At 38.0% G+C, this 27,452-nt stretch overlaps 1 protein-coding gene across 1 annotated transcript in view; it reads left to right on the top strand.

Moving 5' to 3' along the window:
• Positions 1–27,452, top strand: part of FREM2 (FRAS1 related extracellular matrix 2) — a 123,263-nt gene that overhangs the window by 76,447 nt on the left and 19,364 nt on the right. Inside the window, exons 7-16 of the mRNA XM_066176052.1 lie at positions 7,242–7,391; positions 9,274–9,483; positions 9,669–9,866; positions 11,889–12,053; positions 12,134–12,316; positions 15,626–15,756; positions 16,649–16,807; positions 17,698–18,001; positions 19,943–20,074; positions 20,663–20,994. Coding sequence (XP_066032149.1) covers positions 7,242–7,391; positions 9,274–9,483; positions 9,669–9,866; positions 11,889–12,053; positions 12,134–12,316; positions 15,626–15,756; positions 16,649–16,807; positions 17,698–18,001; positions 19,943–20,074; positions 20,663–20,994 — 1,964 coding nt within the window. The remainder of the gene's footprint in view (positions 1–7,241; positions 7,392–9,273; positions 9,484–9,668; positions 9,867–11,888; positions 12,054–12,133; positions 12,317–15,625; positions 15,757–16,648; positions 16,808–17,697; positions 18,002–19,942; positions 20,075–20,662; positions 20,995–27,452) is intronic.

Consider the following 27,452-nt stretch of genomic DNA (forward strand, 5'->3'; position numbering starts at 1 on the left):
GTATTGCATTCCAGAGCCTAATGCATTATTGGTTTATGACAGTTCACTCAAGAGTACATTGAACTGCTTTCTCTCTCATGTCCTGCTGTAGCATATCATATTTTTGATGACACTGGTCTTTGTACTGTAGATCTTGCATTTATTATATGCTATTTAGAAAAGTAATGAATGCCTAGCAAACCATTCTAAGTTAATCATCTGTTCATTGTTGGATATGGTTGCAGGGAGTGAATTTAGTGACGAAATGAGTGCTTTGTAGGTTTAAGATTTGGATAATCAAGTTGATTAGGATGTCTTGGTGTATTCACTTTTCCTAAGGCTTCTTCAATCATCTTCCTTACTCTGAGTCTCCTCATAAAGAGCCTTTACTGGTTTGCTCATAGTCTTTTAAGGCCTTACAGAAACTGTAACCACTGTATCCCATTGGGCTTTAATGCCTTGGATTCTCCTTTTGAACGTTTAAATCCTCAAAAGATTAGCTCAGTTACTATCTCACTTTATTGTCAGGACACTCTTTTCTCTCTCACACAAATGGGATCAAAAGTCAAAGAGACAGAATTGAAGAAGTTTTAACATACAGTGGAGCATATTTTCTTTTGTTATAGCTCTGTTATTGTGGTCTGGTAAGTCTGGCTGTTGCTCTGTTTTCACTTCTGCTCTGTCTTCTCTGCCAAGTCCCATCCTCAACAGTAAAGGAATCTCTTGCATACTTTTCTTCTACAACCTTGGTGAGATAGGTATGTTCTGATTGTATGTGAGCAGAAAAGCCTATAAGAAATTATTTCCACTGGTTAAGCAAACTCAGCGTAACTAGCATTGTGACTGTATAGTAAAAGGGCAAAATTCCAAAGTCAGATCAGCCAGAAATGGCGGCATACTGTATCTTTACCTACCTAGCCTGATCTCTAAAATGCTGCTATTAATTTTTATACCATTTCTGTTTGTAGCCCTCATTTTTCGCCTGATGTGTGAATCACTGACTGTAAGCACCTTCAAGCTTGGGCTCCTTGTGAAAAACCTTGTGTGTGGTATATTTAAATGCTACTGCCAAGCCTTCCCATTTATCTGACTCAGTTTGTTGAGAATTTGTTACCGATCCCATTTCCCAGCCCTCTTATGTAATAGTAATCTGATTCATTTTAAAAAGAGAGCATGTAGAAGATTCTGAGTTGGTTTCATGCTCTGTGGGAGGTATAGCCAGTAGGAAAAAGGTATGTGAAATTCAGATGGTTGCTCCAGGCAATACGATCATGTTTGGGTGTATCCCCAAATTCCAGTGTCTGTTTCTTTGTCTGTTAGTCTTTATATTTTTATTTCCATTGGTAAATGAGGCAAATATCTGCATTATGGAATGGTTTAGGCAAGTGATTGGAGCTTGATGTACTTACAGCAGGAAAAATCTTCTGGCCCTGTCCTCAGACTGAACATAAGAAAAACTCCTCCAACACATGTAATAGTTTCAGTGAAATCAAGATCTGTAGGTTATACCCTGAAGGTGTGTGGGACAATACTACTGTACTAATAAATATTTTCATGTATATGTTAGTTCACTGATAATATGAATTTGGTGTTTTGGAAAGGTTGCAATGTTTCTTAGCAAACCAACAAAGATAAATTAATTGCTTCAAGGGAAAGTCACTTATTAGAGTGAACTGCACACATTAGCCTTTCTACTAACATGCCATTTGTAGCTGGGAATCAATTTAAGACTACTTATTATTATCTCGTACATAATAATTAACTAGTTGTTGAAAAATTCATTTTCACTTTAAAGGCACAGATCCTCAATGAGTTGAGCTACAGCTTGTCCTCATACACTCAAATGTCTTTATTCTCCATTGTTCAGGAATACTTTGTAGCTCATTGAGCAGTTACAGCACCATTTATGATCAGCAGCCTGACATTAAGAAAAATCAGAATTAGCTCTGTTCTCCAGGCTACAAAGAACACTGCAGGCTGTCAAGAAGGAAAGTACAGGTGACCAGGGATGGCGTGTCACTGTAGCCATCTCACTGCCATGCTCAATTTTGCAGCTAGAGCTGTAGTCTGCTCCCTTTAGCATTCCACTTTGCTCACATTTGAGTTTTGCTTATTGATGTAGCAGAGTTAAGATATGGACTCCAAGCCTGCTGCTTGTGATGGTACTGTGTCTAGAGAAACTGAAGCATGGATACACTTAAGTGTAACACAAAGGGTGTGTTAAAACATAAAGTGTTATGCTAAATTAGTGTGTATCATAAATTAATTAAATGTGAATCTGTAATATTGTTATATGTTGAAATATGTAATGTTGTTCATAGCAGTTGCTGCTTCACACCATGTTACTCTACTGCAATTACTAGGTTAAGTTGCATAAAATGAGATTAATTAAGTGATGAGACAATCTAATCAATGTATGGTGCTGCCATTGTGGATTAGAAAAGAAACTTCAATTTCCTTACAAAACCAAAGTGTGTTTGGTAAAGATTGCATTAATTTGAATCTATCCTATTACTTGTTACAGTGTTTGCAGAATTGTTTTAAAAAACCTTTTTAAGTCAATAGACAGAAATGGTCTGTTGAGACAAATAGAAAAGCAGACATTATTTGCTTAAGATAAATGTCTATGGCAATTTGGCTGCAACTACCAATTTTGATTCTGAGGGGAATTTGCTTTCTGATTGCAGAAGTTATCACAACACTGCTAAGAAGATGAAAGCTGTTAAGATTGCAACATATGAATTTGAAAAGTAATCTGTTTTGACCACATCAAATAAAAAGCTATTGGCATTTGCACAATAAGTACCTGCTACAGAACTGAGCTTTGACTGTAATCTTGACCCCTGCTTCTACAGCATTCAGTGAAAATAAATGACTTGGCAAATTAAATTCATTGTGCTAAATGCAAGCTCAGTTGCTTGCATAGTTTCAAGCGTGTGTAAATAGCTGCAGAACGGTGCAATGTAGTTTCAGATTTTAAAGTCCTCTTTGATATTGTCTTAATATGAAGTTTTTGTAATGGATGGTTTCTCTGGGGTTTTCTTTTGCTGCTATTAACACGCATATATGAGAGAGATTTCAGAAGTTAACCTTTACTGCTATTAAACTGCAAATGCTCATGCCTTCTTACATTTAATAGAACTCTCATTCTTAACTGCTCTACCTACAACTCACACACTTCATGTTTGTAACATTGGAATCTGTTATGTTACAGACTCATCTGATCAGTCCTTTAATGCCTGCTTTGATCCTGAAATGCAAGTAGACATTGTGTAGGGATGTATATGTTGCCTGAGTATGAGCCAGATCAGTTCCAGCCAAATCTGGCCATGTTTGCCTGGTTTTGTGTCCAAGTTAATTAGCTGCGCCAGCCATCAGGGTTCCTTACTTTAGATTCAGCATGGCCCTAGCATTTCCAGAACAGGATTGCAGGCTTGCAAAGCACTGGTTTGCCCCTTCTGTGTTACCACAACAGATTTCTGCTAGCTCTGGCAACTCATAATGTTCACATCAGAACCTTCTTTGTACTGTTCACGGAAAGAAGGAAGGCAAAACTTTTGGGAATAAATAGTCTTAACCCTATAAAAGATGAGCTATAAGTTCATTTGTGAAGACTGCTTCTCCTGATTCCAGTATCTGAATTGTCAGAGTGCCGTGTCTGTTTTCTTCTGTTATTTCTTTCCTCCTGAGAGTAAATACGTGTGTGTGTGTGTGTGCATCAATGGCAGCATGTATCACTGAAATTCACTGTAGTTTTAAGCCTTATCAAAGTGTCAGCATGAAAGAGTCTGTTCTTTTGTGTTTGTCCTAAATATCCTGCCAACAGGACTTTTTTTATGAACAACCTACTCTTTTGCAATGTCTCCCTAAAGCAGTTTATGAGGATGTAATTTTAAAAGGTAAAGCCTCTTTGGAAATAAACATTTTTGTGCTAGATTTGACAATGTACCTTCAAAGTTAGACGTGTTCCTAACAACATGAGAAGCGTATTTGTTTTCCTGCTTGATGACTGACTGGTGCTGTAGTTGAGATATGCCTCTGTAAGTACAAGGACAAGGCAAAGTTTTCATTTCTGTGCCAAGAAACCTGGGACTAAAGCTCCTAACTTTTCTCCTCTGATTATTGTAATTTCATGTCAGTGAAATCCACGGCTCTGAACAAAAAAACCCTTAGAAAACTTCCTCTTATTTCTCTAAGAGGAACCATTAAATTTGCAGTAGTCTCTCTTCAGAGTGATTACTAGATTAAAGGTCTGCTGTAAGTGAGCCTGCAGTCATTGAGCAGAGTATTTTCCAGACGTGACCTCAGACAGACAATGCTTTCCCTGTTAGGAGCTTGGCTTTGCTGCTTCCCCTGGGGAGCTACTAACACAGCTTACAGGAAATGAATTTAGAAAACATTTGTTAAGATTTGATTCCTAGGATGGGTAACCATGCAGAATGTGTCTTTCATTGAGCATACATACCTCAAAAAGTGTGAAAAACTCACTCTGAAATACAGGGCAAGCTAGCCGAGGGTTTAGAATTTGTTTGTTTGTTTGTTTGTTTGTTTGTTTGTTTGGCTGTGACTACAGGAATGAATAATATGTGAGGATTCTTCTTCAGCAGCAGTAAAGCAAGTTTTAGGATAATGCTGTAAGAAATAAACAATATTTTATTTTATGCCTTCCATCTAGTTTAAGACAGATCAGATAAGTTCCCTGTGTAGCCAGTAAGTAGAAGGGAATGCTTCCACACTTCCTCAGATTTTTCTGATTGCAGCAAGTGAGCCATTCCACCTGTCCTCCTGTATGCTCATTGTGCTGGGAAGCCTGGAATGGCCTATCTTTGTCCTTGCTAACTGAGAGCAAGCAGACTCCATGTGAGTACCTCTCACTAAAGTGCTTAAAATGAGGTGCAGCCAAGTCCAGATCAAGTTCCGGAACCATTGGTACATAAGAACAAGATTAGACTTGGGGAAAGTGTGCTCAACTCTAAGCGTACCTGTTTAAGAAATGTATTCGAATTCATAATTTTTTTAACCACCTTTATCTAACTATTGCCACATTAATAGCCATTTGGTCTTAGTAGGCATTCTGTAATTTTATTGTCTAGAGGCTGGGGAAGTCTTAGTCCATCTTAAGAATTTAGAAGAACATTTTATGTCTGAAATGACACATTGCTTTGCAGTTCTAACATCCAGTGCTTCAGTATCCCTGTAAGTAGAACTCTCATCAAAGTTAATAGTAGTTTCACAAAAGGTACAGAGGGTGTATCCTGTTCACCCATTAAAAATGTTTTAGATAAGATCTTTGCAGTTCCAAGAATAAAAACAGCTAGTCACAAGCCAGCCTCTATGGGCAAATAAAATAAGATTGATGTGTGTCTGTCTGTGCACAAAAATACACACATGTCTGAATACACATACTCTTGAATTAAAAAAAAAAAAGGTTAAACTGGAACAAAATTTTCATCTTCCAAAGTTAGACTGCTTCCAAGTTTGTCTTTCATCCTGCAAAGGTTGATGATTTTGACAGTGCTCAAACAGATCTATGAATCTGCACTATTTTCAGTAAATACATTCAGTTCCATCTATGTGTTGCATGATTTCAGTTTCAGCAGATAAGTAGCGAGGCAGCTGCAGTATTTTCATTGATGAGGAATATTAATGGAGTTCATTTATTATTATTATTATTTTATTAGTTGTGAAATTGAGGAAACTATTGAATGCAGAAGAAAAATTTCTTTTCTCCAAAACTTGCAATTTCACTCTTGAATACAGTTCCAAAATGCTTATTAACTGCTTCTTTCTCAGATGAAGTTTTGGCTTAATAATAACTAAGTAAAAATTTTTTATTATTTCTGGTTGGTTTAAATTAAGTCGCTATTTTACATTGTTCAGCAGTCTAACAGAGGAGATTTTTGCATACACTGTGGTGATTCTTCGATTCCAAAACATTTATTCCATTGTAAGAGAAGTCATAGCTTTTGCATCAGACATATAATCTTATAAAAATCTGACTTGTGGAAATGATAGTCCCAACTTTCACTTACCATTAAAAAGTATTTATGTCTCCTCCTTTGAGTAAGTTGTACCTTTTCTGTAAGCAAGACATACCTCTGTAGAACCATAACCTTTTCCAGTCCTTTTCTTTGATTTTTTTTTTTTTTTTGCTATTTTTCTATGGTTAGTGAAGGGAAAGTACCCATAGTGCTACTCACAGAGCACTGAGCAATTGCTGTGATTTTTGCTGAGCGAACTCAAGTTGGCTGTATGCTGCATGGTATTTCAAACACATTTGTGATACTGTAGCCTCATGATTCTAATAAATTCTCACAAGACAGCATAAGAAAATTTTGATGAAGCCCAAGGAGAACTTGGGTAGGTCTTTCTATGCTTGGGGGAGATGATTTCTGCTGTGCAGTGGGAAAGCTGAGGCACTGGCTGTGCATGATTAATCTTGCATGTTTAAAACAGGAATGGAAAGGATAGAAAAGGGGAGATGATATACATCCAGGGTGAAGCTGGGATATGTTTTAAGGCTGTTTACTTTGTGAAATTACCGTGGATAGGAAAACTGGAAAAGGGAGGAAAAATGAAGCTAAACAATGTGTCTGTTAAGTGGAATAGCTCTTAATCTCCTTTGCTTTTTGCTCTTCTTTTCTATGAACTGTGGAACTTTAGTATTAAGATAAAGACTGTTCACATTTCAGTTTACATGAAATAAGATTGATTTTGTTTTAAATGCTAGATGTGGGAGAACTAAAATTAAGTATTTTCCCCTTTAGTTAGCTGGAAAACATTACCAAGAGTAGCTCCAGTTACATGTCATGTTACAGTCTGGTTTTAGCGACAGGAATCTGTGAGAACATTGAAGTTAAAGTTTCATTATCTGTATTCACCTTCATATGTTTGCACCAAAGTGAAAAATGCAAGGAATCTTCTGGCTTGTGTGCAGAGATCAACTTAAACAAGTTTAATGAGATACCACATTTGGTTTTGTACACAGATTCATATATGCTGACACAAAAAGTTGAAAATGTAGGAGGCAAGAAAAAGAGCACAGTGTTGATATAACAATTTCTATCTAAAACTATAGAAACCAATACTTGAAAAGAAGCCAAAAATAGCTAGAAGAATTCTAAACCTTGAAAAAAGAAGTTTTATTTCATTTACTGAAATGAGCAAAGTGCTCTCCATTGCTTAATGTGGATTTTATGGTGTCTTGTTAACTTCAATGTAAGGTAAAGAAGCATTTATGGACATTATTCCTCTTTCACCAGAACCAGCATTCTACTTTGAAAATGATGAATACTATGTTGATGAGAGTGCTGGCCACATTGAGGTCCGTGTCTGGAGGACTGGAACCGACCTGTCCAAAGCCGCCTCTGTTACGGTGAGGTCTCGCAAATCTGAGCCGGTAACTGCAGAGGGTGAGTTATTGCTTTGCTCTGGTTTCAGACTTCTGCTACACTGCACATACTGGTACACACTGCTGGCACATGCTGCTGCACTTCACAAGTGCTAGTTCAGTGGGTCTTGGTACAGTCTCAACCACATAAAATGAAAATTGTGTGTGTCTTGCTCTTAGCAGATCTCTTCTTCTTAGAACAAATTAAGTGGTTACAGAATTTCAGAGAAACAGGACTAAGAGCTGCTATGAAGTATAGCAGTAAGGGAAATGCCTTTAAATCCTCATATAAAGACTGCAACAAAGGCAATTTACTGCTGCCTCAAGAGCATACTCTGGGCATGGTTATGATCACTGGCAGCATGCTGAGTTTGCTTCTCTCATTTTTACTGTAGGCAGTGAGAAATCAATACCTATTCTATTCAGGAGCAGCATTGCTTCAGCTGTGTGGTTCTCGGATCCTTCAGCAGAACCTTTGTTAGCAGAATCAAGTGTTAGCATACTCTATTTTCTTCACAAAACATATCATAATGTTTAAACTAAGGTATTCCTGTAGAGGAAGCGTAAAAATTATCTTCCTTAGATGCTTATCCTTAGTGTAACATTACTATTATTTCAGGAATATCTAAACATAATATATTTTTATGATACATGCGTAACATAATATACATAATATATATGTGTTTTTCTTATGAAAAAGAAAATTATTTATTCTGAAAAAATACATGATTGCTTCAGTTCTGAACTTGCTTTTATGATCTGATGTCTTTATCAGATCTTGAATATTTAAGTTATTTCTCGGAAAAAAATATCTTTCCTTGCAGTAAAGATCTTCATTCATTGTGCCAGGACCTCTAGGATTAAAAGCTGGGACTGGCTCAGCTCTTGAGCTCTCTCTAGTCTGTTGGTCACAGCATGAAAGCTCTGACATGACTGACTGCCTGTAAAACCATGAACCTGCCTCTTTGCCTTATACAGTGGTTTTGCTGCTCTGAGCTGTCAGTCCTGGAATCCTGCCTTAGAGACTTAGCTCTAGGGGAGTACAGCAGTAGGGCCTTTAGGCAAGTGCCCATCTGATGATGGCCTTTAATCTGGCCAAATTTTGTCAAATTCACAGAATTCCAAACCTGATTTCAATTTCAATTGAAGTGCTGCCCCCAAGGCTTTGTTTCAACAGCTCTGCTGTTTATTCTCGTCAAAAACTAATGTTAAAACTGAGTCCTTCCCTAAAGTCCTAGATATCATTACTGCCTTGGTTCCAAGACAGTGTCATATTTTAGTTAGTATCTTGTTTTGTTTGCCTTCTTCTCATTGACATGTTACAGATTGGTTTGCTTTGCTTAAAAGAAAAAAAACCCAGATCAGTCTTCCTTTAGGAGTAAGGTGGCAGACCTCACTTGATATGCTCTGAGCAGAATCTGATTTGTTTGTTTCCCATTCATTCTGTTTTACATGCCTCTTCTGAACAGCAGTTCTTCCTCCCAGTCAGCTCACTGGCCTTGTCTCCTTTCCTTTTTACATTAATCTTAAAATTTCCATCTTTGTTACAAAATAATATGAAATTTCTTTCCAAAGGACTTTGCTTCATCTTCAGAGTCTCTCTCAAAGCTTTTTGCTTACTTTCATTTCTCACTTCAAGCAAATTTCATTAGTTTTTCTGGAATAACTGTTGGTTTACAACAGAACAGAATCAGCCTCATTTTGTGACTCAAATCATCATTAAACAAAAAATTAATTAATATTGACTTATTTTATTGTGTAGTCCAACTTAATGACCAAACAATAGTTTTGCTTTACATGAATGCCAGAGTTTGGCAAATACTAAAATTATAAAGGAAAAACATTTACCTACAATTAACTGGCTAATCATAAATATTTTTACTCTATCTCTTTTCCATTGGTAGCTGGAGTAGATTATGTAGGCATCAGTCGTAATTTGGATTTTTCTCCTGGAGTCAATATGCAGACATTTCGTGTGATAATTCTGGATGATCTTGGACAGCCAGTGTTAGAAGGAACAGAGAAGTTTGAGCTTGTGCTAAGGATGCCCATGAATGCTGCCCTTGGAGAACCCAGCAAGACCACGATCTTCATTAATGACTCAGTGTCTGATTGTGAGTAATTTAGGGTTTTTTACTTTTTCATATTTTGAAGATGATGTGTTAAGTCATTTGCTGTCTGGCTGCTTGCGTTCTGTATCTGGTGCAGTGCGGCATAAGTAAATGTGAAATGGTGGAGGGAAGCTATTGTAACTTCTGCAGTTACACTTTACATGTGCTTTCTATGTTTTTCTGCCCAGTGCCAAAGATGCAGTTTAAAGAATCTGTGTATGTAGCCAATGAAAATGATGGGCAGATTTCTGCCATGATATACAGGAGTGGGGATATCCGATACACATCCACTGTGAGATGCTATACAAGGCAAGGTTCAGCTCAGGTTATGATGGACTTCGAAGAACGTCCTAATATTGACAGTTCCATCATCACATTTCTTCCTGGTAAGTTCTTGATTTATTTTAGAAGCCTTTACTCTGCCATGTTTTCTTTTGTTTTGCTTTGCTTTCCTTTGCTTTGCTTTGTTTGTTTTGTTTTATTGTGTTTTAATTGTACCTTCTCATAAAGTAGTGCCAAAAAGATCACTCTGGAAAACAAAGGTCTGGGGTTTTTTCCACACACAATGGGATGATGTTGCCTCTATTTTCTTGTCTTCTGACTTGGAGGGATAATCATTAAGAACCAAAAGAGTATATCATCATTTAGGTTCAGCCTGAGTGCCGGGATCATCTTTTTAATAGCAAAAGCAGGTTTGGCATAACACAGTAGAAGCACAGATCTGCTGTCAGAAAGGAAACTTAAGAAGTTCTGCTCTTTTTTAAGCAGATTCTTGGTAAATACATTTGACTAGCACTGAAATGAGTAATAGATCTTTCAACAGGTATATAGCTCCTTAATTCCTGTTTGAATTTTTTCTCCCACCAAGGCTTTCCTAAGACCGCCCACAAATATCAGGTACTTAATATCTCACATCAGAGGTGAAATGTAAATAAATCAAATGTTACTATGTTGAAAGAATATTGCCTCATTCTTTCTAGTTGTGCAGAAGGTAGTTTGGTCTTCTAGTGTTTGAAGTTCGCACACATGATATTTTTTACAAGTCTTATACAAGTTCTGTCATCAGCATGAAATCTTTGGAATGCCCTTATCTTACAACCTTTATAGTTCTATAGACATGTATCATAGTTCTCTTGAAAAAGTGAATGGTAGAGTCTTTCTCTATTTAGGGCTGGCCTCAGCTTTTATTGCTGTCCTGTACTCTACACGTTAGCTCTTGCTTCTGTGCAACCAGGAAAGAGTACAGCTAGTAAGAATTAATGGATCTGGACCACTTACTAAGTGACTTTTCTCCTTTTTTGAGTGTTGCCCTACCATTTCTCTGTAAAGATAAGTACCAAAGAGGTCTACTAGAATTATGTTTTGTCTCTATAAGCTTCTTAGGCACGTTTAATATGTACAAGTTTCATTTCAGTTTTCACATTTCCCATGTAACAATAAACAGGATGAGTATTTTGCATTTTTTCCTCCTCTTAAAAGGGATAATTTATTTTCTATGGTGGTGGTAAAAGGCAACCTCAGGAAATGAACACAGTCAGCATCCTGATCTGGTTCTTCATCTTGAAGAGCCTTGATCTTATTAGTGTAATGATGAAAAAATACAGTAAACTGGCCTCATCTCTCTCCTGCTGTGCTGTTCTTTTTGTCTGGGGGGTAGGAGTCAGTCTCATGATGAAGAGCCCACCAAGTCATGCTGGGTGCCAGACACTGAACACCATTCATACGTCTTGCTGCTTGTTTGGAAGGTGTAAGACAAGGTGTTCGAGTTTCTGAACATCTAGTAAGTCAGGGCACATTAATTCGTAGGTGCAAAATGGAGAGGTTTGATACTCCAAAGCATTTTTAAGGCAAATTATTTGCTGTCACTTGGAATCAGTGGGAGTTCAAAAGACTTTAAGTCAAACGGAATAAGGGAAGGTCCACACAGTTGGAAAGTGTCCAATCAAAAGAGACTTGAAATATGAAATTTCAGGTCAAAATTTCCATTACTATTAGTATTAGTAATGGTAATTAGTAATTAGTATTATCTTTAGAAGGTTTTATTACTCTGCTTGCTTGTGCAAGTATTTACTTTTTAAGTGCACTCAGTAGAAGAGGTCACTGAGAAAGAGCATTTTCTTCTTAGATAAAACAAAAGCACTAATACATGTAAAGTGAACATACCAAATAGAAACTTGTCTTACAGAAGTTCCCAAAATGGGGGATTCCACTTTAATGAGTTTCCACCAAAAGGTAATGACTGCTAATTCTTCTTTCACTGCTGTCATTGCTCATTAACTTGTATGTTGTCAAGGTGGATGCCTCGGCCAGCAGGAGTATCCTGTAGTGCCTTGGGCTCGGAGAAGAGTGCTATATTAGAGCAAAGAACAGCTGAGTTCTGCCTGATACTACCTTCAGAATGATTGCAGGTGAAACGGAGAAGCCTTGCACACTGGTGCTTGTGGATGATACTTTCCATGAGGAGGAGGAAGAACTACGCCTGGTTCTTGGGACTCCAAGAAGTGATTCTTCCTTTGGTGCCTCTATTGGCGAGCAAAATGAGACACTGATAAAGATTCGTGATGACGCAGACAGTAAGAGAATAGTTTATTGTTACTGCCTTTTGGAAGCCCATTTGCGTGCTCTAAAACCATTTTTTTTCTCCTAATTACAGAGGCTATTATTAAGTTTGGTGAGACCAAATTTAGTGTGAGTGAACCAAAAGACACAAGGCAAGTAGCAATTGTGAAAATCCCAGTGCTTCGTCTAGGAGACACTTCCAAAGTTTCTGTTGTGAGAGTTCATACAAAGGATGGATCTGCTACTTCTGGAGAAGACTATCACCCTATATCAGAAGGTAGGATCATACTTAGCACATCCAACTATTTGTTGTCATTCATGACTGTAACATAATTTTTGAAAAATGAAATAACTTTGTGATTAGAATAGTTTGCAACCACATCCCAAAATGCATTTTCCTGTTCAAATTCAGTGTGGACAACTCCCCTGTGGTATACAACAGCCAATTGCTGTTGGAATACCAGTTATCAGTGAAGATATTTACAAAAGAATTGTGGCTCCTTTGAAAACATCTGTAGCTCAAGAAATTGTGGAAGGTGTGTGAGTTAAACCTTAGTTATATTTGCAGAGTGTAATAATATTACTCTGAAGAAACATCTACTTATAGGATATGATTGTGTGGTGGTTTCTTGAGCAATTCATTAAGATAATGGCATTTGCTGTATGTAGGAGTTAATGTATATTTCTTTTTATTTTTCTATGTTCATAATATTAAAGCTTTCCTTCTGTATTTCTGAATTCACTGCCTGCTGCTTCACACTATTAATGAACGAAGAGATAAGTTGTGCAACAGAATGAGAAATTTCTTAGCTGATAAACTTCTTTCCATTAATAGCCCACCTACCTGCTTTAGGCAATGACTAATGGAGTCTGTAGCATTATGATTTTTTTTTCTTTTAAAGTTTATGATAATACATGATATTACTCTGTGTTTTAAGATTAATCATTCATTGCTGGAGTGTTTTCACGGTTTTGGATAAACTATTTTGGCATCCAGTCCATCTGGAATATATGACTTACCTTTGAACATCCAGCAATAACATTGAGCTATATCTTCAAATTCCATAGGAGTGGCATTTGCCACTAGTGATATCTGAACTTTTTATCTTCTGTTAGCCACTCTGCATTTTAGAGTTTTGCTCTTTCCCCCGAAAACCAAAGGAACTTTTAGTGTCAGCTGATGCTTACCCTATATGCATATTACCTGAGGCACTGTCATGCTTACGTTGTCCCTGCTGTGCGCCAGCAGCACATGGGAGCAACATTTTCAGGGGAAATGTGCTACTGCAGAACAGTATTTCCCCACAGGTTTTAGAATACCTGTGGGTTTAGGGAACCTGCCTATTCAGCCATAGGTACAAAACCTGCATCCTTAACTGGGTTTTCTGAAGGAAGTGTGGCAAACTGAAAATTGGTAAAATTCTTAGCTGTCACACAGCTAAGAGTTCATATGTTTATTACCAATAAAAGTATTTCCCTGGCTTAGTAACACTTGGGATTGGAAGGATCATTAGAGCACTTAATCAGACTCTCTGTGGATTGCAAGATTCTCCCAGTTTTCCCAAATTACTTCTGTATTGATCCAAATAACTTTGGTTGGAGAAAATATATCCTTTAGAAAGGGCATCCAGTCCTGGTTTGAAGGTTTTGGAGAGGAAGAGTGTTTCTTAGCATTTTGCTTCACTGATCAGTCTCTATCACCTAACTGTGCCTTATTTCCCATGTACATTTCAGCTTTAATGCACTATTGCTTTTTGTGCCTATCCCTTTAGAGTGCAGAGCTCTTTATCACCTGGTGTATTTTGATTATGGTGGTGTTTCTATTTACTAGTGAGAACATCACTCTCTGCAAGTTCTTCTGGTCCTGAGTTTCTGTTGGTTATTTCTGTACATCTTCAAAGTGAATTTGACATTCTTTAAAAATAAAAATGTTAGAAATGCACTTATTATTTTGGTTATTATCACTCTCACCCTTTGCAGGCACAAATGTTAAATAATTTCTGTACTTTTTATTTCTTTAGTATTTAATACAGCCGAGAATCATAATACTCTCTAACTCCATCAGTGTGGTGGGTTGATCTTGGCTGGACAGCAAGTGCCCACCAAAGCTGCTCTATGACTCCCCCTCCTCAGCTACAGAGAAGAGAGAAAATATGACAGAAGGCTCATGGGTTGAGATAAGAACAGGGAGAGATCACTCACCAATTATCAGCACAAGGAAAACAGACTCAACTTGGGAAAATTAGTTTCATTTATTACCAATCAAACCAGAGGACAGTGATGGGAAATAAGACTAGCTCTTAGAACACATTCCTCCCACCCCTCCCCTCTTCTTGGGGTTAGCTTCACTCCCAAATTCCTTACCCCTGACTGGTTCAAGGGAATGGTGGATGCAATCTCTTTATCACACTTTACTTCTGATGCTTCTTTCTCCTCACACTCTTCCCTGCTCCAGCACAAGGTCCCACCCACAGGCTGCAGTTCTTCACTATGGTCCTTCCCATAGTCTGCAGTTCTTCATGAACTGCTCCGGTGTGAGTCTCACACAAGTTCTGCCAGCAGACCTTCTCCACTGTGGGCTCCTCTTTTCGTGGGGCCACAGGTCCTGCCTGGATCCTGCTCCAGTGCTGGCTTCCCCCAGGGTCACAGCCCCCTTTGGGCATCCAACTGCTTGATGACCATGGGTGCTCCACGGGCTGCAGGTGGATCTCTGCTCCATCATGGGCCTCCATGGGCTACAGGGGCACACCCTGCATCACTGTAGTCTGCACCAGAGGCTGCAGGAGAATCTCTGCTCTGGGTTCTGGAGCATCTCCTACCCCTCCTTCTCCGCTGACCTTGCTGTCTGCAGAATGATGTCTCACATATTCTCATTCCTCTTTCCCAGTTGCTGTGGTTCAGCAGTTTTTTCTCTTCTTTAATGTTATCCCAGAGGCACTACCACTGACACTGCTGGGCTCAGCCTTGGCCAGCAGTGGGTCCATCTTGGAGCCAGCTGGCATTGTCAGATATGGAGGATGCCTCTGGCAGCTGCTTGCAGAATCCACCCCTGTAGCTCCCCACTACCAAAGCCTTGCCATGCAAACCAAATACAATCAGCTAAGATTGAACTTCTTATCACTATGACTTAGGAAGGTTTTTTCAGAGACAATGATTTTCAAAATACAATACTCTTGTGTAGCTACAGCTTTGTTCCATATTTTTGGTATATATCATTGTATTTAATAAAGTTGTTAGAAAAAGACTTAAAATACTATTTATTTATAATTCTTCAGTCTTTTGATCATTCACATATGTTACCAATATTTATGTAATTAGTCACAGGTAATTTTCAAGGCATTAAGTTCCATTAGACTAAATCTTGGGCTTTGCAAGTCTCTTGATTTATGTCTTATTTTCAGTGATTTCCACATGTGTCTACTGCTATTCATTATTATTAATATTTATAGCATCAAATTGGTTAGACTAAATTTGCAAACATCTGTAATTTGAAAAGTGAGTAATAACAGCCTTCTCTCATGGCTGGGCCTCGAATTACAGCCTGTTACAAACAATAGATTTATTTTTAACTGTCTCATGTTTTCAGAAATTGAGTTCAGGGAGGGCGAAACACAGCATTTTGTGGAGATTGAAGTTCTCTTTGATGGAGTAAGGGAGATGAGAGAAGCCTTCACTGTTCACCTGAAGCCTGATGAAAACATGGTTGCAGAAATACAGGTAACAAGTTTGTGCAAAGTCCTGAAGAACAAAATCTGGTGAACAGACCTCTTACTTTCTGGCTCATCATTTTACTCTTGTTCTAAGATTTATTCGCACCATCCTGGCTTGTATATTAAACGACAAAAAGGCCATCCCAGGTGTCAAAGTAACACCTAAACAAAATAGTTTTTTGTCAAGGCAATAATGTTGATGGGGCCATAGAGTCAATGAAACACTGAAGTCTTTAGGATATCGTTCCAGGCATATTCTTCTCATAAAATCAGTCTTAGAAACTTATGTCCTCTTGAAAACATTCTCTGGCAATACAATATAACTTCTATGCTGTAAAAAGAGCAATTTCAGGTGAAATATGACTTCTGCCCTCAAAACCGTGTTAATATTATTCCTATTGTGTAAGATGAACACCTTCTTGTTATTTAGCATTTTATCTTACATACTTTTAATTTAAACAGTATATATTCCTCTGATTTGGCATAAAATGTTGTTGAAACTCCTTGTCTGCTTCATCAGTGTAACACCATATATAGTCTGACTCCAGGGAGCCAGACAGAAGAGACATAGCTTTTGCTGGTGACAAACACCCCATTTCCACCAGTCATGAAAGCATTCAGTGCACATAGGGGGCTCTACCAGAATATTGAAGTGATAATGAAAAGCTGGGAGACCCGGTTGAAGGTCTGGGATCTTCACTGTTCTGGAAAGAAAAAATTCATTTTAGCTCTTCCTTTTGCACTCTGCAGTGTAGTTTCAGTGCCTGAACCCTTTCTCAGTAACTCATCCACCAGAGGTTTTAGAACTTTTGTTTCAAAAGCTAGACATACTCTGATCGAGGTCCAGATTGTTTATTTAAATTTTCACAGAGAACTGTTTCTGTCCTTTTCATTGTCAGACAGCCAAAGCCATTGTTTACATTGAAGAAATGAACAGCATGGCAGATGTCACCTTTCCCTCTGTCCCTCAAGTTGCATCTCTGTTGATATATGATGATACTTCTAAAGCCAAAGACAAAACTAGCCCCATTGCTGGCTATCCTGTCATCTGTATCACAGTGAGTACCTCTGTGCAAAAACAGAACAAAATCAGTATATGGATCTTGTTCAGTGGATTTTAGGCACCCAGTATCAATCCATATGGTGATGAGTCACACATATTAGTCACACATATTAGTTCAAGCTACAATTATCCTTAGAGCTAATCTAATTTGTCTGGATAATAAATCCATTTTCAGGAGGACAAAAAACATAGAAATAAGTTTCACTTGTTCCTCACTAAGAATAATTTGATATTGATACTCACACTGTGTCTGTGATGGCATGACATTAGTATTTCCTGCATTATCCTGCCTTAATTTGAAGAGTTAAAATCACTGGAGATAACAGATGAGCCATTGTTTTCAATGAATGCCATAGACTGTAAAATGAGTGCTGAAGGAATGCAGGCTTCTTTCATTTTTTTCACTAGTAGTTTTGCAACTGAAAAGTTTACATAAATATTTATATACCATGAAGGATGTTCTGTCCATCTTCAATTTGTTTTTCAGCACATTCCTGAATGTCACAAGTTGAATAGTTCTTCTAAGTAAAAACAGAATCAAAGAAAATAAGTCTTTAAATGCAAAGTGTATTTGCAGAATTAGATCAAAGGGAGAAGTTAAATTAAAGTAATACATGGGACTGTAGTTTTTGCCTTCATAACTATGCCATGTTTTCACCTATAAATCAATTTAAAATAATATTTTTTATTTCAGTAAGCATAATTAGAGACACATTTTAATCTACCCTAACAGGGCTAAATACATCACTGTCAAAATAAGGTGATTTCTTATGAGATTTAGTGAGATTTTCAGTTCCATGTAGTTGAGTTTTGTGACTCTTGATGACTTAAAACTCCTGTTCCATGAAGCAAATTAATTCTTAACACGTGTGCCTTGTTCTGCAGGCTTGTAATCCTAAGTATGAAGACTTTGACAAGACTGGTTCTATCTGTGCCAGTGAGAACATCAATAATACTCTGACACAGTACCGGTGGCTTGTGAGTGCCCCCACTGGCCCTGATGGTGTGACCAGCCCCATGAAGGAGGTTGACTTTGACACCTTCTTTACTTCCTCTAAGATGATTACACTTGACTCCATTTACTTTCAAGCTGGTTCTCGTGTCCAGTGTGCAGCTCGGGCTGTCAATTCAGATGGGGATGAGGGTCTTGAGCTTATGAGCCCTATTGTCACTATAAGCACATCAGAAGGTAAGAAATCATCACCTACTGCAAAATTCACAGGTCTCTTTTGGATCCCAAATTCAGTCCTAACAAAAGCTGGTTACATGATCAGGCGTTTTAACATTACCGTCTCAAAGACGTCTTTTCTTCTGTTGTTCATAGAGGTGGTGCAAAAACTGTCTTGACAGAGCAAAGCATTGTATAAAGAAAACGCTTTTCCTCTCTCCTAATTCTTCACGTCTTTAAATAGTAATCCACATAGCAAACTTGTATGTTCATGAGAACAACATGTAATGGGCAGTGGAATTAGTGAAACCTGGTTTCTGTTGACTTTTGAATTCAACTGCAGGAATGATGCAGTTTAGTCTCAACTCCTATTAGACATTGGAGAATCCATATGGCAGTGGCATATGAAAGCCCAGCCAGAAGAAAAACCTCATTTGGCGTTCAGGCCTCACTGGACACCTGAGAATTGGTGTCTTCCTTGACTAAAGACTAAAGCAACTGGGCCCAATAACAGGGCCTTGACAAATTTTTTCCCTTGTCAAGGTATTCATAATTATTCATCCTTCTTGTTATATGAAACTAACTGGCTTTTTTATTATAATAATGCATTATTTGGATTGCACTTGACAACTTAGCAGAGCTAATTAGCTTAGTCTCAGGACTGAGTTGTCATGCTTAAATTACTTCCAGTACCTGACCTAGCTTGTGATGTAGAAGGAAAGAAGTGCAATGATCAAAACAACATGCGAAAATCCTGAATATTTTCCACTTTGAAGATGCCTGACCTCCAGTGCATAGACCAAACTCTCGAAAGGAATTCAGATTGTGCAAAAAAAAAAAATTATTTAGTCTGTTTAGTAATGTTATTTGCATTTGAGGAAAAAAAAAACCTAAAACCACCAACTAAAAAGCTGTCATGTGAAGAAAAGAAATTTTGTTTCATCCTGACAGAAGTTTTCAACTTGGAGATGCTGGGCAAGATGAGGTCCTCTTCATGAAGACCAATATGAGAACCAATAAGCTCTCCAAGAGGAGCACCTTGTTTCCTCTTTTCTTGAAATCCCTGAGAAATGGGCAAAGAGAACTGTTTCAATTTTCAGCATCTGCTTGTTTCTTACTTAGAGTACCTTGTAATCCTTTGGCGTCACTTGATAAAGCGACCAGAATGCAAACACTTCTGCATTGAACTACATAACTAGAAGTTGCATATATCTCAGATCATATGATTGCAAACCTAATTTTCTGGTCCTACAAAATTGGACTAACACTGGAACTCATTGAACTAACACTGGAAAGGATTACCAAAATAAATTACACATTCTCCTTTCATGGAGAAATTCAAAATTCAAGTTAACAAGGCCTTAAGCAACTTGATCCAGCTTTGGAACTGGCTCTATTCTAAGCAGAATATTTCTAGATATCCTGTGGCACAATCTTTCTAACTACACTTTTGTTACTAATGGATCAGGAGACTCATAAATTTCTGTGAAGGCATATCACTGCATACTCCAATCCAGTGCCGAAACCAACTACACTGGTCAGGTATCTTTCATAAAACTTAGGGTGGATGGAAGAATTAAAACATATGCCTGTGAAGACCTCTGTAAAGAAAGTATGGCACTTGGCACTGGTTTTGTGAGTAAGGTTGATGCATGCAAGTGGAAAGACACTGATCCAATATCATCACCTTGTTCTGAAAATGTGATCCTGTTGATCAAGTAATCATCTCTGTCTGAATCCTCTTTTGTGTAGTTAAAAATAATAATTTCTGCTTGAATCCTCTTCTGCATAGTTGAAACATCTGGAACATGCTTCTCAAAGTGTTTACCTGTCATTCAAGAAAATTCGTGTTGTTTTGGATACCTGTACCATGGAAGAAAAGTACATCTAAAATAGCACTAGGGAAAGAATAGATTGTTTCCTATGGGCATAAATAAGGTTGCTTTCTCTTTTTTCCATTAGGTCTTTGTCAGCCTCGCATATCAGGAGTAGTTGGAGCAGAGCCATTCTCTGCCAAACTACGTTACACTGGCCCAGAAGATCCTGACTATGCCAACCTCATCAAACTGACAGTCACAATGCCACATATTGATGGTATGAGTAAATCAGCTGTAGAGTTAGGAGAACTTACGCAATATGCTGTTATTGGAGCTATTTTAATGGCCAGGTTATTTTAAATAGACAAGTTAATAACGTAGTCTTTTAACAGTAGGGCCAAAGAAGAATGTTATGAATGAGTAAGTGCAGTTTGCAACAAGGTGCATAAGATACTGTATTGATACATAGTCTCTGATGTGAAAAATATAATTTTCAGATTAACTGCATAATTTACATAAATTGAGCTAGACCTAAGCTTTGTAAAACTCATTTGAGGTTCTTAGAAATATACAATTTAATTACTATTCACACTATTAATAATATGTTGTATATTAATATATTTAAATATTAATAGGTTTAGAAACATTTTTTTGTCTTTTTCATAGTATACAGACAGTTATTGTGGGTAGAATTCTCATACATACTTAGCATATCAATTTTCTTTGAATTCTAAAGAACAGTAATTGGTGTAAATACAAAATACAAAAGCACTGCTGACATGCTTAGTGTTTGACAAAATCTGTCTAAATTAAGCAGGTCTGACCACTGACAGGTAGTGATAGTGCTATAAATTAATGTTTTTAGGCATGCTGCCTGTTATTTCTACGAGAGAACTCTCTAACTTTGAGCTGACCCTTAGCCCTGATGGAACGAGAGTTGGAAACCATAAGTGCTCCAACCTGTTGGATTACACGGAAGTAAAGACCCACCATGGTTTCTTAACTGATGCTACCAAGAATCCAGATGTGATTGGAGAGACCATTCCCTATCAGTACAGCCCCGCAATCAGAGGCCTCAATACCCTGCGCTTCTACCGCAACCTGAACCTGGAAGCCTGCTTGTGGGAGTTCATTAGCTACTATGACATGTCTGAGCTCCTCACAGACTGTGGAGGCACCATTGGGACAGATGGACAGGTATGGAACTGGAATTGATTTTGTACTGCGTCCTTGTAATAAAATGTTTCCCTTATAATGCATCTGTGCCAGTAGAAGTAAGACAGTAATTTGTTCTGAATGAAATTCGTTGTGATTTTCTCCCAGTACAGTTCTGGGGTATTTTGGGGCAAACCAATCCCCTTTTTACTGTATAGTGAGGCAACTTAGTCTTTTCTTAAAATGAAAGCCTTCTGAAGAATTGCTTTTAGCACATAGATAGCACTGGACTATTTAATGTTTATCATGGTATATCTTAAAAGTAGTTTTAAAACATTGAGGAGAGACCTCTTGCTGATATCAATGGACTGCAGTGTCCTACCAGCAGCTTGGCTTTGCTGATGCCTTATTCACTGGATAACATCAGTGCAGACAGCACAGTGCTCTCGCATTACCCAGCAGAAAATCACTTGTTCAGGAAACAAAGAATGCTGCCAGTATGGAATGGCTAAAGAACAGAGATGTAAAACTTGTTGGGGAGTTAAAAGCAGGAGATTGGAGAGAACTTCAGGTGTACTTTGGAAAATAATTTATAGAAATGCATAGTAATGTGGAAGGAAAAGGGTGCAGGATTTCTTCTGGAGAAGTGACAGTGAGATTATTCCGTGGGTCTTCCCTGTGTAATTACTGTGTAAGCCTGTCTGATCCCACTCAGACTCTGGAGAACAGTGGCTGTAACTTTGAAGTTTATATACAGATAAATATATTTGGGGAACAATCGTACAGGCTGGAAGAAGGACTCATATCAGAGAAGTCTATCCCCAGCTAACTCACTTTCCTGGTACACTATCATTTCTTGTTGAACCACTATGAAAAGACTGAGCCCGCTTTGTGAAATGGCCATAATTTCTCTGCTCTTTTGACATTTTGCTGGGAATCCATCTTCTATGAGACCTCAGTAGACTTATTTGCACAAAATCTTATTTTTTTTATTCCCAAATGGCATAAAGCAGATGTGGAAAGTGTGTCATTGCCCACAGAAACATACAAGCACGTGCAACAACAGGCCTAATTTACCACTAAAAGTGTAGTCACTGATGGACATGGATATATCTAATCAGAAAAACTGAATTTTTTGTTTGTTTGTTTTGATTTTTTATGCCTGAAGTCCTACCTTACTCCATGGGTGTTCAGAGGTAATCATACAGTTTGCTGGACAAGAAATTGCACTGAGATCTCTTCAGCATGTGGTTAACTTCCTAACATTCTGCCCCTCTTAACTAGAGATTATATACTCTAAATAAGAAGATGAGGACAAAATGGAGCTTCTGCCTGTCTCAGATACAAAGGCCTTGATGGATATGTCATCTCAGTGCTTTGTCATCAGTTCTGGTTCCCTGTCTGTTACAGAGACCAGTTCAAGGTCTCTGCCTTCATGTTGGAAGCTCACTGTCCATGCTGTGCTTGGGCTTGGCCTCTGCTGAAAGCCGATCCTCCTACAGGTGCATTCCACAAGATCTATGAACCTGTCAGAGGGAAGGGGAAGGCATCCAAGTGTGAGATGTAAACCTTACACATTCCCACAAGATAAAAATGACAGCAGTCTTCACTGTTCTTAGAATGATTTCATTTCTTTGACTCATCATTCTTTGACTATCTCCTTATGCCCAGGCAATATGCAACCATTTATTCTTATTTCCCATACAACACAACCATAAGCACACATAACTTGAAGCATCTGTAACTATGCAAGCCACTTCTGCCTCAGTGAAAAGGAAGGAAGACCTGGTATGAATCCTTTCCATTTTAAATACTTCTGTGTCCTTTAGAGAAAAGGCTGTATAGCTGCTTTAGACAAATATGTGTCTAAACAAAACCTTGTTATTTATGTCTATGTTCATATAAACCGAGGAGGAAATAAGTACTATTCCAATTGTTTTAGTAAATTGGAAGAACCTGTATATTGAGTTTTGGAGGACATGCGTAAGTGGCAATGTAGCCAGAGAAGAGAGCTGTACTTTCCTTAGGTTTCAGATGTCTTATGTACTTTATGTAAGCTCTCTCATTTACAAGCAGAGAGGGATCAACATCAGCTGTGAGAGCCATGAAACTGCATCTGAAGTCATTCTTTAGTGCCTTCTAGGTTATGGGGAAAAAGGTTACAGTGTGTTAAGTGAAATATCAAGCTGAATTACTTCTAGCGGTGAAGCATTGCCCCGCAGCCAGTACGCGCTTCACTGCCCTCCCTGTTTTCCCCACCTCCGTTTAATTCTTCTCCAGGTTTGGTCTTTATCTTCACATGACCCCCTCCAGCTGAGAGGGGAGGCAGTCAGTGCCCTATCTCCGTGGTTGTCACCATTGTTGTTTTCTTCTCCTTCAGTGAACAATTAATAATCCTCTTCTGTGAGAGGAAAGCTGGCAGCTATGGTTTTCACCATTTTTTTAGCAGACAAAGGAAGCCTAAATTCTATTATACAGACAAAACAGATAAATAACAAAAACACTCTTACCATATCCTGCTACCACTGCAAATTTAGTATCTTGAATTTACCAGATACTTTGGCTATATCTTTAGGCTCAAAATTTTGTTTCTTGATTCTAGTTCTCCAGTACCTGTACGATCAAACAAAAACAGCCATGGTGATTCAGACAGGGAGACTTCACACTAAGAACTAGCAATATCTTAAACGATGTGGACCTTCACTTTATGGGAGCTCCTTCTATGGTAGGGGGAGAAGATGAACTTTAGTAAGTAAGAAGTGAGGTAGGAGACCTGCAGCTGGTGCACTTCTTCTGGCACCTAGTGTTTGCTCCTAGTGTTTGCTGAAGGCTGCAGCTGTCTTAGCTGGTTCCCATGAACTCATGAACTGTCATAATACATACAGAGAAGGTCTTAGTTTCCTTTTTTTTTTCCCCTTTGAGGCCTTTTGATTGTGACCCACTCTCTTTCTCAATTATTCTGTGCATGAGCAAACCCTGTGTGAGCTAGATGCAGCACTCCTTTCAGTGTACAGCTTGACGGTTTGTTCCTGGGGTCTGCCCACAACTGAAAAACCAGGCATTTATGTATCTAAACATGGACTTAGATGTGCAGTTTAAAGAACTTCTACTTAAAATTAAAGACCTGCTCCTCTTTAAATTGAGCTAATTAATTTGGATTAGAGTTCTGTCCTTGTTAAAGTTAAGGTCAGCTTTGATGATTAGCAGTTTCCTTTAGGACAACCTACAGTCACAGTCGAAAATTCAGTGTCTACATTTGGATATGTATAGGCCTTAAAAAAGAGGAACTCACCTATTTGAGGCCAGTCTTCCAGTATTTTAAAGTAGATACCAAAGGTTGGGCTTTACTTCATGGGGACATTGTGAGAGTCAAGTACTACAGGCATCTCACATTCTCATAGCGCAGGTTCTTAAGCAATGACAGATATTCATGAAAGGGAGGGAACAAATGAGATGGTGAAAACCAAGCAAGTGACCGTACTTTAATGAAGTGTACATTGAAGTAGTGACCTACACTTACTTCGTGGAGTGTGAAGTATCATTTGATCTCATTTCCTACTGTTGTAACTGTTTGCTATAGCTGGGCAGTTTTGCATCTGAAGGCTTCTGTGTGGTTCTGGCCAAGTATTTATATATGGATGTTGCTTTCTGTAGTTCCAGTCCATTGCCAGAGTTGGTATAGGGAAGCAAGGAAATTACCATTCAAACTAATTTTATTAACAACAGCTCGTTAACCAAGTCTTTTATAGGAACAAGAAGGTGACGAACATGTATTAAAATACTTGAATGTATAGCTTTACACCTTGAAACTATGGTCCTTGAGTATAACAGAGGAGTTCTCTTTTTTCTCTTTAAAAACCAGTTATTTTTGGCCCAAACTGAAAATTACTTTCTTTCACTATGTTCAGTTCACATTTATGCTGCACATGTTATGGCACTGAGCATTTCAAAAATCCATCTGCAAACAGGCTTTAAAATCACTAATGTTCTGCTTCACCTTATGCAAGGCAGCTTGAAGAGGATTTTTATTACACAGAAACAGTGATTTTCCAGCTTTATTGGAACTAGTTTTACCAAAATCATACTTTAAGATGAAAACTCACCTATTCTGGAAATCTCACTAGATGTTGTAAAATGCAAACAGACAGAAATGTATGTTTTCAGATTTTTATATTCACTTTGGTGAACCCAGTCAAGTTTAAGAAAATTCTACAACTCATGTTCCCTTGACATAAAACCTCACTAAAATGCAAATAGTTTTTCTCTGGCTGCAGACATGTGCATTTAGTAAGCTGTAAAGGGGAAAAAAAAAACAAACCTGTAAAGTGAATGCACCAGCTGTGTAACAAAGTCAGAGGTTAAATTTTTTCAAGGGACTGGCATTTCAAGGCTGTATTGCATTCTCTTCTCCATTCAGACTTCTTTAAACAAACCTGCTTTGCATTTCACCTGTGACCTACCTGTCTGGGTGTCTTCTTAGGGCCAAATCTTAGTTTTGCCATACTGATGTTGTGTAAACAGTTAATTGATAACATTGTTAAGCTTGTGTGACTCAAATTCACAGACATAACAAGTAAATCCAATAGAAAATGAGGCTTAGGTTAATTTGCAGAATAAAAATACAATTTTCATGTAAAGCCTGTATTGTTGAAATATACAAAATAAAACACGAACTTGTGTTATTTCTAATGTATAATTCTAATCTTATCAGTACTATCAATGTACACACACACGCATACACTAACAAGCTTTGCCCTCTGGAAATGTAAGCCAGTTAACAAAGCACACTATAAATGTAGAACAGAGTCCATGCCACAGATCCTTTATTGAAGATTTTTTTTAATTGTAAATATTTTAAATTGTTACTTGACAGATTCTCAAAATAATTGTGTATTTTACTTAATGAAGTTTGACAGATTGCATCTGGAAGGGGAAGAAAAGAAAAACCCTTATAGAAACTCCCATTAATACTTTCTAAGTCTTAAATGGGAATTGTCAGTATTCTAAACCAGACCTTATGATCTGTGGTAACTTATCTTACAAAAAAATAGTATGAAGCTCTACATCTTGGATCAATGTCCAGTATAAATCATATTCTTCTCTCACACATATGAATTTTGAAGTACACTGTTTGATGATGTTTTATCTCAATTTTTCCAGATATTATTTGTAAGAGTCTGTTCCCACCTTGGAACAGTTTTTGTCTTCTGTCTTCTCAGGTTCTCCAGACCTGGCATTCTCATGGAGTATGAGACACAATTTCCCCAGTTCATCTGGAGTGTAGCTGGAGTCTGTATTTCTCTCCTGGTATCAGAAGACTAAAATTCACACTCACTTATTATTGTTTAAAATGAATGTTACTGAATGTAATTTTGTCAGTGTAACTAGTAAAATCTCCTGTGCATAGGATGCATGGATACATAATGCACCTGTCCTGTCTCTCCACAGCAGCTGAGCTGATCCTACACTTACACAGCTCTAAGTTACCCTTTTGGCTTCATCAGTGTCACATTGAGATATAAAATGAACAGCTGGCTGCTCCCAATAGGCTTTGCTTGCAGTGCTGGAAAAGAAAGATAACTCAATGGAAAGAATGTTTTCTCATGTTTGTCTAAACAGCATTATTAGGAGGGCTGGAGAAGTCCAGCTCCTCCATCTGTGTAACACATTCCATCAATTCATTTGGGAGGTGGGGCAGTGTCTTCTCACTTTGTCACAGCTTTCCTCTGCAATTTACTTCCTCTTTATTTTATTTTTACTGTATCAAAAAGATCCTTTCATATATCATGCCTTGAGATTTTTCTCTCCTGCCTACAGAAGAGTAGACTACCCCTTGCAGTGATGAGAGGGTCTTAAGAGTTTTCATTTACTGTTAGAGACAATTATTTATTCAGTAATTCTCTGACTATCATTGTTGTAGGTTTGCCTCCAGACCTGCAAATGCATGAGTGTTTGTAGAAGGATGTGTGTGCATACAAACTCAATAAGCTTTTAGCAAGAAATCCTTCCTCCCTTACCTATGGCATGAATCCCACAAAAGGGCAGTAATACTGGTGGGAGCACATGAGTACACATATAAATTCCCAGGCTGAGGCAAGCAGCCCTGATGCCCAGACACCTCTTTCAGTTTTTACTAAAAGGGAAGAACCTTTTAAATTGTACTGTCCTAGAAATGGAGAGATTTCAGATTTCTCCCTAGAGCAGTGGTAATATGTCAAAGGAGCAGTGTTCCTTTGGGAGACTTGCCCCAGAAGGGATCTGCTACTAGATTTTGACCAGTACAAATAAGCTGAGCTCTCTTAACACTCTCTTAACTATCAAATGGAGGCAAGAAAACCCTAAAATGTGGCTTTAAAACCTCATTAGTAGACTGCTTAAGGTACAATACATATGAAGAGCCAATGATACATTGAAAGCCAAGAAAAGCTTTGTAATGAGGGATGGTGTTTTAGCTTGGTGTGTCAGAAGGTACAAAGCTAGAAGGAGTTTCGTGGATCATC

The sequence above is a fragment of the Chamaea fasciata genome, unplaced genomic scaffold, assembly GCF_029207755.1.
Source record: "Chamaea fasciata isolate MVZ Bird 193981 ecotype frontalis unplaced genomic scaffold, bChaFas1.0.hap1 SCAF_2, whole genome shotgun sequence".
NCBI classification, from domain to species: domain Eukaryota; kingdom Metazoa; phylum Chordata; class Aves; order Passeriformes; family Sylviidae; genus Chamaea; species Chamaea fasciata.